The sequence below is a fragment of the Cotesia typhae genome, unplaced genomic scaffold (genome assembly GCF_013202065.1).
Source record: "Cotesia typhae breed Kobodo isofemale line unplaced genomic scaffold, CoteBio_Ctyphae contig_26, whole genome shotgun sequence".
Taxonomy (NCBI): Eukaryota; Metazoa; Arthropoda; class Insecta; order Hymenoptera; family Braconidae; genus Cotesia; species Cotesia typhae.
The window spans coordinates 394,660-413,224 of NW_027423732.1; the positions used below are offsets into that span (position 1 = coordinate 394,660).

The 18,565-nt window shown below is 33.5% G+C and overlaps 4 protein-coding genes across 6 annotated transcripts in view; all 4 read left to right on the top strand.

Moving 5' to 3' along the window:
- Nucleotides 1–8,401, top strand: part of Osi23 (DUF1676 domain-containing protein Osi23) — a 33,548-nt gene extending 25,147 nt beyond the window's left edge. The window contains exons 1-4 of one of the 3 annotated variants that reach the window (XM_074239677.1): nt 5,225–5,379; nt 6,952–7,274; nt 7,752–7,909; nt 7,967–8,401. In XM_074239677.1, the coding sequence (XP_074095778.1) occupies nt 5,347–5,379; nt 6,952–7,274; nt 7,752–7,909; nt 7,967–8,280 (828 nt within the window). In that variant the 5' untranslated portion in view covers nt 5,225–5,346 and the 3' untranslated portion in view covers nt 8,281–8,401. Of the gene's footprint in view, nt 1–5,224; nt 5,380–5,958; nt 6,314–6,951; nt 7,275–7,751; nt 7,910–7,966 lie in introns of those variants that run through there. The other 2 variants (XM_074239678.1, XM_074239679.1) reach the window with 2 other exon arrangements.
- LOC141525263 (uncharacterized) lies at nt 204–5,169 on the top strand. The gene is made up of 5 exons (XM_074239661.1): nt 204–345; nt 424–846; nt 1,430–2,627; nt 2,911–4,306; nt 4,646–5,169. Exons 2-5 carry the CDS (start codon nt 435–437, stop codon nt 4,850–4,852), a joined length of 3,213 nt encoding a protein of 1,070 aa, XP_074095762.1. The 5' UTR covers nt 204–345; nt 424–434; the 3' UTR covers nt 4,853–5,169.
- Nucleotides 8,402–9,515: 1,114 nt separating the features above from the next.
- Nucleotides 9,516–14,876, top strand: Crh-bp (corticotropin releasing hormone binding protein). The gene is made up of 5 exons (XM_074239676.1): nt 9,516–9,843; nt 12,895–12,970; nt 13,270–13,430; nt 13,615–13,822; nt 14,297–14,876. Exons 1-5 carry the CDS (start codon nt 9,742–9,744, stop codon nt 14,731–14,733), a joined length of 984 nt encoding a protein of 327 aa, XP_074095777.1. The 5' UTR covers nt 9,516–9,741; the 3' UTR covers nt 14,734–14,876.
- Nucleotides 14,877–15,352: 476 nt separating this feature from the next.
- LOC141525466 (uncharacterized) lies at nt 15,353–17,841 on the top strand. The gene is made up of 4 exons (XM_074239980.1): nt 15,353–15,565; nt 15,618–16,022; nt 16,619–16,958; nt 17,193–17,841. Exons 1-4 carry the CDS (start codon nt 15,353–15,355, stop codon nt 17,807–17,809), a joined length of 1,575 nt encoding a protein of 524 aa, XP_074096081.1. The 3' UTR covers nt 17,810–17,841.
- Nucleotides 17,842–18,565: the final 724 nt, after the last annotated feature.

Sequence of the window (18,565 nt, forward strand, 5' to 3'; positions counted from 1 at the left end):
TAAAAAATCAGTCGTGTGAGTGGTTAAGGCATCAGCCTATAATTTTAATAGCTGAATTAAATTTTTAAATTTTCCCGCGCAAGGTCAGCAATTTTTTACCGACTGCGTTGGTAAATACAGATGTCTAAAGTATATAAAAAAAAAATGTATACACTCGTCTTGTCAGCATCTATAACCTAAAAAAAAAAAAAAAAAAAAAAAAAAAAGAAAAACAATAATAACATTAGAATATTAAAATGTCAATATTGACTAAATTAAAAAATTACAAATAATCTAAAATAAATAAAATTAGTGTTGTAAAAAAAAGTAATTAATAAAAGTAACAAATGCAAATTTAATAGAAAGGTAAGAAAAAATTTTTTTCTAAAATTAAAATGAATATTTTATAAAATAAAAAAATATTTATTTATTAAAAATTTAAAGATTTAAAAAAAATGTCTTGGAGTGAAAAAGGCTCACCTTGTTCGCCGACGTTGGAAGCATCTTCATCGAGAATGTCGAGACAGCGGTTATACCACGAGACTTGGCCTCTGGAGCGGGACTCCTGGAGCCAGGTTCCCCCTGGTGGAAACCGCCAGAGGGAAATTATTAATGAAGTTGAAGTTGAAGTGGAAAATCACCCGGGAAGTGTTATAAGCTTCAACGGATTGCAGTCCGAGGAAGCCGAGCAGGAGGAGGCGCAGGGGGACGACCATGACGTCGCGGAGAAGTACGACGTCAAGAAGAACATGATCGTTAGCTTGCTGGAGATGCTGATGAACGATAATTCTGGGCCGAAGGACACCAGTAATACTTTGTTGTCTTTAAGTACTTCGGTGGATAATTGTGTTCTTATGAGACAGTCTGGTAAGTTTTTTTTGTAAATTTTTTTATCTCCTAAAATACTGGAGATAGGCCCATGAAATACCAACGTTTTTTGTTGGAAATTTCCTAAGCTACAATTTTGGTTTCTTATTAATTTTCCCTAAAATCAATATTTTAGGAGTTATAGCCATTTTTTTAGCTCCTAAATAATAATTTTTTATTTTTTACTTCCTAGTGATTCCTAAAGCTGATATAGCTCCTAAAATATTAAAAATAGACCCATAAAATAGTAACATTTTTTTTAGGAAATTTCCTAAGCTACAATTTTGGTTTTTTATTAATTTTCCCTAAAATCAATATTTTAGGAGTTATAGTCATTTTTTTAGCTCCTAAATAATAATTTTTTAATTTTTACTTCCTAGTGATTCCTAAAGCTCCTATATCTCCTAAAATATTATAAATAACTCCCTATTACAAAACCATTTTCTTCTTAAAGTCCCAAACCAAATTTCCTTCCCCCTACTCCTCCTAAATCTCTAAACCCCCCACTTTTTACCCAAAATTCCTTTTCTTCCTAATTTATTATAAAATTCTCTATTTAATCTAAAAATTCCTCCTTTTTCAGGTTGTATCTCCTTATTGGTGCGTCTAATCCACGCCCCGAACCCGGAACAGTCAGTGCGCAGAAGCGCAAGTCGCGCCCTTTACAACATAATCCATTCCACGGAGAACAAGAAGCAGAACCGACAAGAACTCCACATTTTAACGTTAGTGGATCAACTGCGAGATTACTCTAGCAGTTTCCTGGAGCCTAACCAGCCGCGAGACCAGCACCCTCTCTCGGCGCTTTCTGATTTGACAAAGCTGTCGTACGTCGACGTTTACAGACATACGATTTGCTTAATGGGAGGGTTGTTCGCGATAGCGGAGCTTATAGAGACGGATTATAAGCTTTACACTCCGGAGACGACGAACCCGAGTTGTCTCGCCGTAAGGAAGTATTGTGGGAAGATTTTGACGAACTTGACCTTCGGAGACTCCAAGAACAAGAGCTTGCTGTGTTCCTTCCCGGGGTTCCTTAGAGCTTGGGTGTCTCAGTTGAGAAGTCCGCAGGACGACGCGCACCAGGTGACTGCTTCAGTTCTCCGGAACTTGTCCTGGAGGGCAGACAATGTCTCCAAGCGGCACCTCAGGGAATCAGGAACAGTTCGGGTGCTGATGGAAGCCGCAATCAGGAGCAAGAGGGAATCCATCCTCAGAGCCATCCTATCCGCGCTTTGGAACCTGTCCGCCCACTGTGCCAGGAACAAGGCGGAAGTCTGCGCAGTTCAAGGTGCCTTGAACTTCCTGGTGGAACTCCTGGATACTCAGGAGAAATCAAGCTTGGCAATTGTCGAAAACGCTGGAGGAATTCTCAGGAATGTATCCAGCCATGTGGCTGTTGAGGAGAAGTACCGACAGGTCTTGAGGAAGAAAGGAACCCTTCAAGTTCTGGTTCAGCTTCTGAGGTCTCCGAGTTTGACTGTTGTCAGCAATGTCTGTGGAACTTTGTGGAACTTGTCCGCGAGGAACGCGGTTGATCAGAAGACTTTGTGGGACCTTGGGACTGCGCAGATTTTAAGGAGCTTGGTTCATTCGCAGCACAAGATGATTTCTATGGGAGCCAGTGCGACTCTTAGGAATCTTTTATCGGCTAGGCAGCGGACTTTTTTGAGTGAGAACTTTGAGGACCAGCCCATTGATTATTCTAAGAAATATTTGGAGCAGAAGCGCGGGGACTATGCTGAGACTGACTTGGATCAACCGACGGACTATAGTTTGAGGTAAGATTTAGTTTTTAGAGATTTTTTGGACCTGGAGATGGTTTTAGGGAAAAATTAATAGGCCACTTTGAATCTGCTTTGAATTCTGAAAAAAAAATGAGCTGTCGCACGACAAAATTGGCCGCAGGTCAATTTTTGATTAATGATCTATAGATCATTTGATAAATTATTAACGCGATTTTTTCTATTAAGGAATTCTAATAACTAGGGGTTGTTTATATTCATTTTACTCGGGATTTAAAATCTTAGGTCGCGGTGGCAATAATTTTGAAATTTGTCGCAGGTACGCAGACCAGGAGCCTGAAGACGATCTCCAGCCGGACGTGACCAAGACCTACTGCACGGAAGGTACACCCTACGAAGGAACTCCCCGAAACTTCTCAACAGCGACATCAATGTCCGACCTACGCGAGCCCCCGGTCAAGAAGGAGGTCAAGGAGGAAGTTAAGGAAGAATTGTACCTATCCAGAGTAAACTCCCTGAGCTCCTTGACTAAGGAAGACCCCTTAGAACCTGACCTTCAGGACCAGGACCCGGAGAAGGACAAAGACCAGACCCAGAAGATGGTGACCTTCAAGGAGGACTTTGACGACAAGGAAACCCCGCTGATGTTCTCCAGGAGCAGTTCTCCAGAAAGTCTCAGCGGGTTCGAAGCGAACTCTGTCGACGACCACAGCTCTATCATCAGCGACTTGAGCAGGATGACCAGCGGGATGATTTCTCCAAGTGAGCTTCCAGACTCCCCTACTCAGACTATTCCTCCCAGTCCCAGGAAGAAGAAGAGCCTAGGGATGTTCGAGGACCGGCTGGAGAATTTTAAAGAGGAAAACACACCTCTCGAGTTCAGCAATGCTACCAGTCTCAGTTCTTTGACGATTGACGATGATAAGGGCGGCAAGGAGGGGGAAAAAGTTATCAAGGTCAAAGCTGGGTTGATCAAGAAGGAAGAGGGCTCTGATGAAGATGAAGAGATTCTCAAGGCTTGCATCAATATTGGAATGCAGCATCAAAGGGTTGAAGGTACCAGCAATTTGATCAGGTATCAAACAAGCACGACCTTGGACCGGTTAAGCGACGAGTCTCCGAAGAAAGGTAACGTTTCGATGGACTCCGTTCACGTCTACTGCACCGAAGACACTCCAGCAGACATTTCTCCGGTTGGATCTCAGTCAAACTTGTCCGCGCTGTCCATGCCGAGCATTCTTGAAGATAGAGTGGAAGAAGAAAATGGCGGACCGGAGGACGAAGAAAATGGAAGCTTGGCCGGCTCGGAGGAGAGTGGGGATGAAGAAATTCTCGGGCAGTGCATCGCTTCGGGGATGTCCAAGTGTATTAGTCCCACCGCGGAGGCTTTTTTGAAGCGGAGGGAGTTTAATGAAGAAGAAGTAGAAGAGGAAGAAGAGGAAGAAGAAGAAGAGGAAGAAGAAGAAGAGGAGGACGAGGAGGACGAGGAGGAGGAGGAAGAAGAGGGAAACAATTCCTTTGACTCGGAGGAAGACGACGACGCGATTCTGGCAGAGTGTATAGAGTCCGCGATGCCCAAGGGCAGAGTTCTGACTGACAAGCCGACGACCTCGCGGCAGGAGGTACAGAAGTCTCCCTCGGTGGATAGTTTGAGTCTCTCGGAAGGCGAAGAGGAGAATATTCTCGCCGAGTGCATCAGATCCGCTGTTCCGAAGGTAAGTTTCTAACCGCGGAGGTTAAAAGGAGGATTTACTCGCGTTAGAAGGCTCAGAGGGGGGGGGGGTTATAAGCAGTGTGCAATAATCCTGAGGGTAAGAGCTTCAATTTGAGTACCCAGTCGATTATTTTGGAAAATTCCAAAATTTTTTTGGAATTTTGGAATTTTCCAAATTTTTGGATTTTTGAAAAAATCGAGTGGGTGCTCAAATTAAAGGAAATTTTCTCAGGATTATGATAAGCTGGTTAAAAATTCCTTCCAAGCTTCCTGGAGGGAGAAATTTAAAGTTTTAATTTTGAGCAGTGATTTGAAATAAGGAACATTTTTTTGGTTTCAGGTTCCTAACGTGAATTTTCTGAATGAGGAGCGAGGAACAAGGTACCCGATCAACGGAACGATAAGAACATTTTCCCCCAGGATGAAAAGCTACGAACCGATTGTACTCACCGACGAGATGGCGAACTTTGCAACGGAGGACACTCCGTGTAATTTTTCAGTTATTTCTGAGATCAGTAATCTGTCTTTCAATTCGAATTCTGAATAGAGTTAAATTAGAATTTATTTATTGGGGTGTGCATTGTAAGATAATTAAGGGCGAAAATAATTATAATTTTTTTTTTTTTTTTTTTGGTTATTAATCATAATTGACGATAACTGTTAAGTTATATCGTTACATTAAATAAAAAATAAATTAAGAGTAATTGTTTCGGTGGAAGTAATTTGTAGATACTAAAATAAATTTAATCGATGAAAATTTTATAAAAAATAAACAAACAAAATTTCAAGGTCAAATTTTTGTTTAATATTTTCTTTGCACACTCCTAGTAAAAAATATGTGACGTTCAATTACTGTGATTGCTAGTTAATGTTAACATTTTTTTTTGGATCAATAAAAATTTTTATACACTAAAAAAAAATTTTTTTTTTAGCTTTTCCTGATTTTGGGTTTCAAAAAAATTTTTTTTTGGAAAATTGCAGCCAAAGGGTTGTAGAGAATTGAATTCCGCGTGGAATGATGTATATAAGTCCATACTTTTGATGGGAAACAGCGGAGTAATAAGGGATTTAAAGGTTGGAAATTAGTTACATTTATGTCAGGGATGACCTTAAAATTCTTAGATTATTTAAATTGGATTTGTGGGAGAAGTATGGGAGATAGAGGAAAAATTTGTAGAGATTTTTTGTAGGAAATTTAGTGCTCTATAAAAAATGTCTCATTGGATTTTCCTCTAAACTCGATATTTAACCCGGAAATTTGAAAATAACTAAAAGAAAATTAGTTACATTTATGTCAGATACTATTTACAACTCCTGTGGCCGTTTTAACCCGGTTTAGGGGGTCAGAAAAATTTTTCTGCTGAAAAAAGAATCATCATACCTTATTCTGCATTAAACTCCGCGTGAAATGACGTATATAAACCCCCACTTTCATCAGAACAAAGCTGAGAAAAACCCAGTTAAAGTTTAGAATAACAAAAAATAATTTATCCTTGATGTTAATTCCCGAAAGTCCCATACCGATATTTCAAAAAGCTGCCGATCTTTTGGTATCCTCAGTTCTGGGGTGGTCTGTAGACCCGATCTATCGAAAAAAAAAGTGCCGATTTCTGTATCAAGTCGGTAAATATTAATTTTTTTCTAAAAAAAATTCTTACGGGTGGGTAGATCATTAAATTGCTACCGATAACAATACCGTCAACTTATTAATTTAATTCCATGTAAATTACATGTTAGCTTGGCCGAACATAAAGTTCAGACCGCTACCCCGTTTTGTTTTATTTTTTCTATATCAATAAATACTCAATACACATATTTTTCATACGGTTAACTATGTTAGATATTACATATTACGGTGACATATTAGCCTATTTGCGGACATAAATAACCGACTCAGTCTCTTTTTTGCCAGTGAGTCACCGGAGTCCTTATCGTGAACATCTAATTTAGTTTTTTATTTATTTATTAATCAATAAATATTAATACCAGTGCTACTAATCAATAAAAGGTAAATTAATTAAAAAAAAATTTTTTTGGGTCTTAAATTTCGTCCCTAGAGTCCCGAAAATTCCCTAAATTGTCTAAAAAAAAAGCCATTTTTATATTCTCCTTGAAATTCTGAAAAAAATGAGCCGTCGCACGACTCGATTGGCCGCAGGTCAATTTTTGATTAATGATCTATAGATCATTTGATAAATTATTAACGCAATTTTTTCTATGAAGGAATATTAATCATTTGGGCTTCTGTATATTCATTTTACTCGGGATTTTGAACCCTAGGTCGCGGTACTAATCATTTTAAAAAATTCAAAACTTTTTTTTTTCATTAATGATTAATGAAGTGATTAAGGGATCTAGGAATTTTTTTTATAGAAAAAATAATAGACCACTTTTAATCTTCTACAACTCCCGAGTAAAATGACCCATCTCACAACTCAATCAGCCGCAAGTGAATTTTTGATTAATGATCTACAGATCATTTGATAAATTATTAACGCGATTTTTTTTTGGAAAAAATTGACACTAACCATATCGTGTTTGTACTCAAACTACTCCCCACGATCCCCTCTAACACCCTCATACCCCGGAAAATTAAAAAAAAATTTTCCGACCAAGAAAATATCACTTTTTTGATTTGTGTTTCAGATGTTCGCAGTTTTCAAGTTTTCCTTAGCGATTTTTGTGGTAATTAATTTACTAGCCTCTCGAACGACTGCGGAAGAGTCTGGAGGCTGGTCGGAAAGTCTAACGAGACTGTTAAAAATTTGCGCGAGTAATTACAACACATTTAATAATAAAATTAATAACAACAAAGAAAATTTAAAAAGTGATTTTTTAGAGAGTCTTAAATTTTGCTTGCAAAAGCGAGCGGTTATAGCAATGGACGCGTTTTTCTCTGAAGAAGTTATTCCCCTGATAAACGGCGTTGATTTGCTGAAATTCAACGATACTAATGCCACGGATTACAAGTAAGTTAATTAAATGTTTGTAGTGATATTACTGGTTAAGCGGAAAATGATGAGAACTTATTCTGTCAGAAATGACCTAGAAGTTTGTCGCGGGAGATGTAATTACTCACACGCTAACACCCGTTAAGTCAGATCAATTATTTTTACACGATTGATTCTGAGAATTTAATTTCTTTAATAAAAAATATTACTTTAGTGATTACTGAGCCAACCATTGATTTTAGAGAGAAATTAATAGGCCACTTTCAATCTTTTTTAAATTCTAAAAAAAATAAGCCGTCGCACGACTCGATTGGCCGCAGGTCGATTTTTGATTAATGATCTATAGATCATTTGATAAATTATTAACGTGTTTTTTTCTATGAACAAATATTAATTACTAGGGGTTATGTATATTCATTTTACTCGGGATTTCGAACCCTAGGTCGCGGTGGCAATAATTTTCAAAAAAAAAACCTTTTTTTTATAATCTTCCAGTGAATCATTCAACACAGCGCGAGCTAACGGAAAAACCTGGCCTGAAATTGTGTTCGGAAGGTTCGCAAGATTGTTCAAGACTCATGTTCTTAAAATTGACATCGACAGGATTGTCAATCCCGAAACTTTTGTTGACGAGTCCAACGAAATCGTAGGAGGTAAAAAAAAAAAAAATTAATTTTTATTTCAAAATTAAATTAACAAAAATCTTTTAGGACGAAGGCGCCACCACAGAAAACGACAAAACCATTTGATGCCAATGTTGATGATGGGAGTCTTAGTAATGGGATCAGTTTTGATCCCAATGGGATTCCAGTTCTTAGCTGTCTTGGGAGGAAAAGCCCTTTTGCTTGCTAAATTGGCGCTGATGCTGTCCTCTATCCAGGGATTGAAGAAAATCGCGACCAATGGAGTCAATTACGGGCTCTACCACGCTCCAGTTAGCGATGGGTGGCACGAACGAAGCAGCCGTCTGGTAGATCCTCTGGCACAGTATGAAATTCCCTACGCTGCCCTAGCTCGACATTAATTATTAACTAATTTAATTATACCCTATGACTGTCTATTTATTTATTTATTTATTTAATTTATTTATATTTTTTTAAGACAAAAAAGACTTAATAAATGAATTTTATATTAAAAATTAAAAATTTGTCTAATTTTTAGTGATTAATGCTCAATTTCTGGGCCAGGGAATGATTTGACATAAAAATTGATGGACCACTTTTGATCTCGTTTGAATTCTGAAAAAAATGAGCCGTCGCACGACCCGATCGGTCGCAGGTCGATTTTTGATGAATGATCTATAGATCATTTGATAAATTATTAATGCGATTTTTTCTATGAACAAATATTAATTACTAGAGGTTGTGCATATTCATTTTACTCGGGATTTCAAACCCTAGGTCGCAGTGCTAATAATTTAAAAAAATTACAAAACATTTTTTTTTTCTAATCATTAATTCAACACTCGGACTGCTCGATTTCTTTCGCAATCTATCTCGCTTTTTTCTGCTTCTATTCTCGTCCCAGCAAACAGGATTGAAGGAGTAAACAGTAAACAGAGTCATTTGTCAACAATCAAAGAAACAAATTCTTTCATTAATTGACTAATTAATTAATCGCAAGTAAACTCAACTATCTGTATCACGCTTCTAATTTAGTATCTGATAATATTATCAACATTTAAATGTTTACCTCGAAATGTGACGTTTGTTCATTTATTTTCACTTTAATCGTTGACGTAAGCGTGAATCTAATAAACAATAAAAATTTAATTATGCGAATTTATTAATAATTAAATATCGATTATCGAGTTAAGTGGGGTCAAGTAACTTGATAGAAATATTTTATAAACATTGTTAATCACCTTTATATCGATTCTACTATTTTCTTAATTAAAATTGTGATTTTTCCAATTTTCCAAGAAGTTTTAGTGGGTTTAAAAAAAATTTTCTCTGTAAAATTGATAGTACTTCAGAAAATCGTTAATTGCAGCCGAAGTATTAAATTTACGAATTAAGTACTACAAAGGAGTTTTTTGTAGCCCGGAAAATTTCCTATCCAATTCACTCCTCAAGTGTCTAATTATTCCAATTAGTTTTCCGGCCACAGAAATTTAAAAATTTGAAAGAAAAAAAATTTGTTTTTATTATTTATTTTTATAGTTTTTTAGTGATAAAAAAAATGTAAAAAAAAAATAATGACAATTGGGATATGCGCGCTAGTGTCCTCTCGGGTATCCTCGGTATAAAAAGAAGCGTGAAGGGTCGTGAGGCTCCAGACACACTTGTATCTTCAAATTACCAAGTGTGTAATTAAATTGTCAGAAATAAAATTCTTTAGTAAATAAAATAATAAATTAAATCGAATTGACGGGAATAAAAAATCTTAATATATTACGTGTTATTAATAACAAACTGTAATTGTAATTATAATTATAAATAGTACGCGTAATTTTTGAGTAAATAAATAATTGTTTAAGCTTGCGATGCCGAGGCGCGAAGTTTTCATTCTTATCTTCGTATTTTTTGCGATTACGCTCAGCTATGCGAGCATTGTTTTGCATGACCGTCATGCACCTGCTGGCAAGGTGAGTAATTGATTTATTTTTTTATTTTTTTTTTTTTTTTTTATTTCTGGAAAATCTTTTCGGAAAATTATTAAAATTAGTAAAATTTTTAATTGAAATTTGTGAATGAAATATTGAAGTTACAAAAAAAAGTTTTAAACAAAAATTGTAGTAAATTTAATTTCCTAAAAAAAATGTCTCGTATAATTTTTCCATATCTCCTATTATTTCCTCATAAATCAAGATTGAATCCCAAAAAACCCAATTTCACTTTCACTTATCCGGTTATGATTATTAACTATAAATTATTGGTCATAGCCTTCCAAGAATCCTTAAAAAAAGAGCCGGGATTATCAGCAGAGATCAGAGAGTCTCGGACGTCATCATCAGAAATCACTTTTCAATAAAACCCCGAATAAAAGATAATAATAATACTTAGCGAGTATTATGGTGAATCATACATGTTAAAGTTTGATCGTAAAATAAAATAAAAGTCCCGACTATTCACAGGGGTCTAAATATTGACACCTTAAATTATTTTTAGATATATTTAATCATCTGTAATAAGAATAACTGTCATATAAATTTTTTATTAAATTTTAATTAATTAAAAAATTGAAAAAAATTCCTTTTAGTTCAAAATATTAAATATTAATTATTAAAAAAAATTAAGTATTACTGCAGATTTATTTATTTCAATTATAAATAAATCGTACTTGAGCTTTTTGAATTAAAAAAAATTGTTTCTTGTAATTGAAATCTTCAAGAAAATATTTGCATAGTTTTACACGTACAACAATTAATTTGTTATTAATAAATTAAAATTAATTGGCTAGCAGGTAGTAAGCTATATTTTTGTGAGTTTCTGTACGAAAAAAATAAAAGATCTTTTTCTTTACATAAAATGCTTCAAATTTAAAATTTTTTCCATATAAAAGTAAGACAACCCTTCTGTAATATCAGTTATGCATTAAAAATTCAATTTTCATTAATTAATATTATTTATTTAAGGACGCGGTGATTGCTACCAAAAAAATGAACATGCTTGTATTACTGGGAATGTTTTCAATAATCCGCAGTAATATAAGCACCTCTATTTGTATGAATTTCTACCAATTACTAAGGGTGTAAAATAATCCATATATTTTAAATTAAAAAGAAAATATTGCCTGTCAATTGACAGTTCAAGTTGCCTTCAAATTGCTCTTAGTTAAAAATAAATTATAAACAGAAATTGATAAAAAATAAAACAAATAAATCAAAGTTGATAAAAAATACAAGCGGTCATTATAATAAAAGAATTTGTTGTGTTAAATTAAGCAGAAAAACTTTAAAACCAAGAAATTTTCATTAAATTAAGTCAATGTAATTTTATTCAAAATTTTTTCTGATTGATTTAAAAAAATTCAAAATGATTTTTTAAAATCAAGATTTGTAATTCTTCGATAAAGCTCATTTTTTTAATTATTTTAAAAACTCTGTTATACATCACTATTCCGGTGATTATTATTAATTGATATAAATTGAAATTACTTGAGGAGTACGTTCTAATCCAGTCATTTTATTAAACAAATAATTATCTTTCAAACGTATTTTATTAATTTCTTATATGATCCCGAAGTTGTTTATAATTGAATTTGATCGTTAGTAATAGGCACGCAGTAATTGCCACGCAGTAATAGAGACAAGCTCCTTTTATGCCCGCAGTAATACATCCATATGAACTTTTTTTTTTTTAATGTTTATTATTTAAAGAAAATATTAGTTTATCGCACTCTTGATTTTTTTTTTTTTTTTTTGAGTCAATAATGAGTCAATCTTTGGTTTAAAAAAAAAAAATTATTGTTAGGTTTGAAAAATTTAAGAAAAATGCTTTTGAAGTAAGACCTACCGAAAAAACCGCAGTAATACCTACACACCCTCCTACGATATTAATATTTGATTGCTTAAAAAAAATCAAATCATAACTTTGTTTCTTATAGTGTCAATAATTGAGGCTTTTACCTTACATGTAAAAAGTTTGATTAAAAGATTCCCCAGCAATCAATTTAGTTAGCTAAATAAAAAATCTTTCTGGTGACCAAGTTTGACAGTTATCAAATAAATTCAATTACTTTTTCTAACTCGGTCACTGGAGATTCATTTTAGTCATTTTATTAAATTAATATAATTTTATCTCCCCTTCTTCTCTTTCATTGAAATAATTTAAATTACTTTGTATATTATACTCAAATTGATATTGATACTGATAACGGTAATTTGTTATTAAGCTCTAATATACAATATCACTTTTATTAGATAGATAAGTTATCAATACTCAATAATCAATATTAGGGCGAAATTGACGCTAAGTGCAATCGCAATTCAAACTACTTTTTTTATGTGATTTTGTTTTTTAGCTTTTTTTAGGGAAAATATTGAGTTAAAAAAAAAATTATAAAACACCTTTTTTTTTTAGATTAAAGAATTTCCTACAAGTTTTGTTTAAGACTTTTTTTTGTAACTCTAACAGTTTAGAAGATAATTTAATTTAAAATGTGAAAAATTTTAATTTTTATTTTTATCGCTATGTGGCGCATTGTCGCGAATTTTTCTCGCAAGTTTGAGGGAATTTTTTGAAAAAATGGCTTAAAAAATAGAAAATAATTATTTTCGGCCTCTAGAATTTAAATTTTGAAGATTAATAATAAAAAATTTGAAATGAAAAATTAAAAAATGAAATTTCTGTAATTAAAATCAAACGTATTATTTTAATCCGATTTCTTTGATATAGAAATGTCAAGTATCACGCTGTGATATAAATATTAAATTTCCGGAAAAAAAAGAAATGATATTTCATCCATCCCCTGCTCTCGTTATTACGAGTATCAATTTTTAATAAGGATTTTCTATATTTACTTTATCTTACAGCTATATATATATAAATGAGTTTTATCGATTAGTGGGACGAAAGACAGGAAAAATTATCAACTCATTGCATCCTGAAATATACTTTAATCAATGTCACACAAGTGACTTTTTTTTTTTTTTTTTTTTTCAATTCAAAAAATTTAATTTAGAATATCGTTACAGATGGCTCCAGACTCGATAACTAATTACATCTTCAAAGGAATAGGAAAAATTGTACCACCGTCTATAATTATCTCAGGTAAAACTCCAATTGCAATTTTCACCGCAAATAAACTGGCAATTTTTTAAATTAAATGTAAATAATAACGTTTTACAACATTTTGAATCAATTAGCCGGAAAAAAAAAAAATTAGTTCCAAAATTCACCACTAGGCGGCGCATGGGCGCTAATTTATCTCGCAAGATTTAGGGAATTTCTAAAAAAAATTGATTTAAAAATCTGGAAAAATTATTTTTGATATTGTCAAGCCTCTAGAGCTTGAATTATTTGATGGCTACTCAAAAATTTTACATCAAAATTATTATTACTATTTTTAGACTGCGTGTTTGTGACATCAGAGCCCGGAAAATTTATCTACGAATCGCAAAGCGACGAACCTACAGTCTGCGGAGTTTATTTAATAACTGATCCCGATAAACGAATAGAAGTTAATTTTCTCTCTTTCGACGTTCCTTGTGAGCAAGACGGCCTTGTATCGGTGAGTATTAGAAAAACTACTTAGTAATTTTGAAAATTAATGAAAAATATCAAAGTTTTGAAACATTCTGATACTATTAAAAAGAAAAAAAAAAATTAGTTACAAAGTTCGCCACTAGGCGGCGCATGGCACTGTAACTTTCTCGCAAGCTCAAAGAAAATTAATTAAAAATTTGTTTTTTCAGTTCGTTGATGGCTGGGAGTTAAATGGGGAGTTTTTCCCATCAGAGAATGACCACGAGCTGCCGTTCGAGAAAAGAGTCACCGAGTTCTGTGGATCGAGAGTTAGCCACACGTTTTTGAGTTCTCAAAACAGCGCTCTGGTCCAGTATAAAATTCCGGTCAAGGGCAAGGGCTTTACTATGTTTGTTCGCTACCGGAAAAACCCATTTCGTAAGTTTTAGAATTATTTTGTACAACTCAATATTATTCCGTAAGGCTAAATGTGTTTTTGTGCGGCTCAAAAGTTTAACTATTATGCCGTACGGCTTAAAAAAAATTTTATGTCGCTCCGTAGAATTAACAAAAAATTTGTGAGGCTAAGAAACAAATTTTAATAAGAATGTTGAGTTTGGTCAGATCTGTGCGGATTAAAAATTTATTGTGCGGATCTGGGTGGATTTTGTGCGGATCATTTTTTTTCTTTTGCTAAAAAAATTATTATTGTATTTTTGAGGATTATTGCGGATCAATTTTTTGTCGTGCGGATCTGTGCGGATTTTCTGCGGATCATTTTATCATTTAGTCCAAAAATTATTTTTCAAATCAAAAGAATTGTACACCAGAGGTTTCATGCGGATCAAAATTTTGCCGTGCGGATCAGTGCGGCTAAAAATAATTTTTTACCAAAAAAATTTTTTTTTCCAGCGTGTAACATCCTAGTCAACAGCACAATGGACACATTTACCCTACGGAACTTCGGAGAGCGAAAAAATTGTACCCTGGCTACAATCTACCCCTCTGCGGTTCAGATCGTCGCCCTGAACGTCGGAACCAAGAAACTAGAGGGCCTTAACTACCTCCGGCAACTCGACTCAGGCATAATCCACCATTGCGACAAGCACCGATTGATGGACCAGGTTCTAATCGGCGGATCCAACGGCCTTGATACTTCCAAATTCGAACTTCTAGATTCCGTCTGCGGATTCACTTCCAAGCCTGAACGGAGCTTCAAGCTCATTGGCTGCGGAGTTACTGCGATCAGGCTGACCTCTAGCGGAATATTCGACAACTCAATAAGCATTTTTGTACGGCCGGCGATCGATGAGGAAATTTTGAACTCTAATTTAATATGCGGACTCTAATTGGAATGTTAGATGATCTTAGAAAAATTATTATTGTGTAATAGATAATTTATTTACTTAAATATGAATCTCTGTGTATTTTTATTTATTTTTATTGTAGAATTTCGTTTATGTATTCGGAAATAAAGCATTTAGAGTAACTATCACTTGTTTTTGATTTTTTATAGGACCTATGGGACCTAAAAAATTTTTTTGGGCATTACTAGATAGGAAATTTAATTTCCTACAACTTTTGTTCAGAACTTTTTTTATAGGACCAATATTTTAGTCACAATTTTGATTTGAAGTTAAAAAAAAAAAAAATTTCAAGGTCAAATTTTGAGCCAAAATTTTTAATTCACAATTTTGGGCCAAATATTGAAAATATGAAAAAATTATAAGAGACCTTTTTTTTTAGGAACTTGAATGCTCTACAACTTTTGTGAGAAACATTTTTTTCTATCTTGAACAGTATAGCTATAATAATAATAATTAAAAAACAAACCTTTGATATTTTTTCTAAAAATAGTAAATTTAAATTTCAAAATCAAAATTTTGGGTAAAATATTGAATAATTTCTCTCTATTTTTTATAGTTTAGCCAGAATATTAATTTTAAATAAGAGTATTAACCGATCAATATGTACTTAGCAACCCAAACAGCTGCAAATCAAATCAATAAAATGGAAACCGCGACAAACCTTCTGTCAAATTTCTACGGGGTTAATTTACCAAAAAATGGACCAAAAATTTCAAAATTGACCAGTTACCTTGGAAATACTACTGAAGAGCCTCAATTATCGATTTCTTCTTCTTCTTCCGTCGACGAAAGCTCTCAAAATTTGATCAGCGAGGTAAGAAATTCAAAAAAGTAAAGTTGCTAGTTATTAATAATTAATTATACAGGTTAACACTTCTTCCGAAGAAGTCACGGCTCATAACCTGTTGAAGGTCTCGATAATCGACGAAGTTGACAAGGAAATAGATTTTGAATTTAAAAATTTGAATTTTGATGAAGAAAGCGCTCAAAATTTGGATGAAGCCAGTGAAAATAATAATAATGAGAAGCAACAAATTGGAATTGAGAAGGAGGATATGTTGGATACTTATTCCGAAGTTTCAAGTGTGAAGTCGAAAGTTAGAAATAAAAAGAGAGGGGGAAATTTTGAAAAAGAAAATTTTAGGCAATCGAGAATTGACACGCAAGTGCTCAAGAAAATTCCGGTTTTTAATGAACATTTTTGCGATCTTTCGAACAATGATTTAGAAGAGTTTCCTTTGGATTTGATCGAGAGGATTAAAAATGTCAAGGTATGAATTTTATTTTAAATTTTTGGAGAAAAAATGAAGAAATTTAGAAATTTTGGAGCTGAGGGATTTTAAAATGGAAATTCTAGGAGAACTATTGGGATTAGAGGAAAATTTAATGAAAACCTTTTTGTAGATGAGAAAATTTCCTATCAATTTTGTTTGAACATTTTTTTTATAACTATTATAGTTGAAGAGATATCAAAGTTTGAAAATTTTTGAAAAAAAAAAAATTTTTGGATTTTTTTGGAAAATTTTCAAATTAAAATTCTGAGAAAACTATTGGGTTTAGAAGAAAATTGTAAGATATCTTTTTTGTAGAAAAGACTTGTCTCTACAACTTTTGTATAAAACTTTTTTTTTGTAACTTTGATAGTTAAAGAGATATCGCAATTTGAAATTAGAACAATTTTAGTTTTTAATTTTACCGCTATGCGGCGCATTGTCGCAAATTTTTCTCGCAAGTTTAAAGAAGTTTTTTAAAAAAATGGTTTAAAAATATAAAAAAATTATTTTTGGCATTGTGAGACCTCTATAATTTAAATTTCACGATGGCTGCTTAGAAATTTGATATCAAAATTGTAAAATTTGAATTTTAGATGCTGTACCTAGGGAACAATAATTTAACAAATTTACCTGATGAATTGTTCGAGAAATTAAAGTTTTTGGAGTGGTTGGATCTGAGGAACAACAAGTTGAAAACTTTTCCGAAGGGAATAAAAAATCACAATTCTTTAGAAACAATTTTGCTCCAAGGAAACGAGATTGAGAGACTTCCGAAGGAACTTTGCACTTTAGAAAATTTAAAGGCTGTTAATGTTGGGGGTGGGTGTGTGTTTCCACCCCCGGAGGTCTGGAAGAAGGGGTTTAGAGAAGTTATGGAGGCTTTGAGAAAAGAGTGGAACAAAAATCACCCGGAAGAGTATATACCTCGCAAAGGTTGGTTTAAATTTGACTTTAAAGGGCTGTAACTTTTTAAGGGTTGATTTTATCAAAAAATACAATTCAACCTTTTTTGTAGGCAATTAAATTTTCTATGAAATAAGTTCATTAGATTATCTTTAAAAAATTTTTTTAAGGGTCAAAATTTGAAAAAAGAAAATTTTTGAGTTCCAAAAAATCAAATTTTTGAATTAAGTTACTTAAAAATTTAAATTTTTGCTCTTATTTCAGAAGAAAAGCTTCCAATTTTATCCCAAAACATCTTTGGAAGTTCCAAGAGGCCCAAATTCAGGCCCCGAAGTCCAAAATTTCCAAAAAATTCAAAATCGCGAAGGTTAAACTACAAACCGTCGAACAAATGCCCGCAAATTCGGAAACTTTTATGCCCAAATTGCGTAAATTCTCTGGCTAAGTCTCAAAATAAGGCCCCAGATTTTGTAGAAGAATATTCCGAAGGAGAGTACCAATTGAAGGTCGACATGGTAAAAAATAAATCAAAGAGGAACAAAGAATTTTTGGAAAATGAAGAAACTTACTTGGGTTCCAAGAACTGGGGGCCGAATAAGCAAGATTTGGGACTGACGGTTAATCTAGATGAAGAGGAGAGAGAAGGATTAGAGAGAGGGAAGGTTAGGAGGGAGAAAATTAGCTTAGTGGCAGAGATGAAGCGGATCGAGGACATCCAAATCAAGGAACGGGTTTACAATGTTGTTACTAATGACGGGGTGGTTATTAAATTGAGGCCCATGAAGCTGGGGGATCCTAATTGGGTCCTAGGGTTTGTAGAAAATTATCTTGGGTTTCATAAACAGGTTATGGCCCCATACACGGGGTTCAAAAGAATGTAATTGTAATGGGTTTAAAGAAAACCTGAAAGGAACATGAAATAAATGAATTTAATTAAGAAAAGTTGAAAGTTGTTGTCTTATTTTGAGACCTAGAAATTGAGTTTTAGGAACTTGATATTGTTCCTGGAACGGAGTATTGCTCCTGAAACCTAGTATTGTTCCTGGAACCTACAATTGTTCCTAGAACCTAGTACTGTTCCTCGAATCTAGTTATGTTCTTGGATCCTTGTATTGTTCCTAGAACCTAACAATGTTCCTAGAATCTACTATTGTTCCTAGCACCGAGTATTGTTCCTAGAACCCAGCGATGTTTCTAGAACCTCCTATTGTTCCTAGAATGTATTAATGTTCTCAGAACCTAGTTTTGTTCCTAGAACCTAACATTGTTTTTAGAACTTATTACTGTGCCTAGAACCCAACATTATTCTTATGATTTATTACTGTTTCTAGAACCTAGTATCGTTCCTAGAACTTAGTATTATTCCTAGAACTATAGGCTGTTCCTGGAATCTAATAGAGAATGCAACATTGTTCTTCAAGGAACCTAAATATATCTTTCACTTGCTATCTTGTAGAAGCTTATACAGTTCTTTATAAAACCTTACATTGGACTTGGAACCTAACATTGTTCTTGGAACCTTACATTGTTCTTGGAATCTTACATTGTTCTTGGAACCTTATATTGTATTTGGAACTAAGCATTAATTTAACCTAAAAAAACCCTAAAAAAATTTTTTTTCATAAAAAACTCAACCT

Bases quoted from the DNA above. Each gene is read 5' to 3' on its own strand.
- LOC141525263 (XM_074239661.1), top strand. From the start codon at position 435: ATGTCTTGGAGTGAAAAAGGCTCACCTTGTTCGCCGACGTTGGAAGCA. The intron at 2,628-2,910 runs GTAAGATTTAGT...AATTTGTCGCAG, and splicing joins CCGACGGACTATAGTTTGAG to GTACGCAGACCAGGAGCCTG. The intron at 4,307-4,645 runs GTAAGTTTCTAA...TTTTGGTTTCAG, and splicing joins TCAGATCCGCTGTTCCGAAG to GTTCCTAACGTGAATTTTCT.
- LOC141525466 (XM_074239980.1), top strand. From the start codon at position 15,353: ATGTACTTAGCAACCCAAACAGCTGCAAATCAAATCAATAAAATGGAA. The intron at 15,566-15,617 runs GTAAGAAATTCA...TTAATTATACAG, and splicing joins CTCAAAATTTGATCAGCGAG to GTTAACACTTCTTCCGAAGA. The intron at 16,959-17,192 runs GTTGGTTTAAAT...CTCTTATTTCAG, and splicing joins AGAGTATATACCTCGCAAAG to AAGAAAAGCTTCCAATTTTA.
- Crh-bp (XM_074239676.1), top strand. From the start codon at position 9,742: ATGCCGAGGCGCGAAGTTTTCATTCTTATCTTCGTATTTTTTGCGATT. The intron at 12,971-13,269 runs GTAAAACTCCAA...TACTATTTTTAG, and splicing joins ACCGTCTATAATTATCTCAG to ACTGCGTGTTTGTGACATCA. The intron at 13,431-13,614 runs GTGAGTATTAGA...TTGTTTTTTCAG, and splicing joins AGCAAGACGGCCTTGTATCG to TTCGTTGATGGCTGGGAGTT.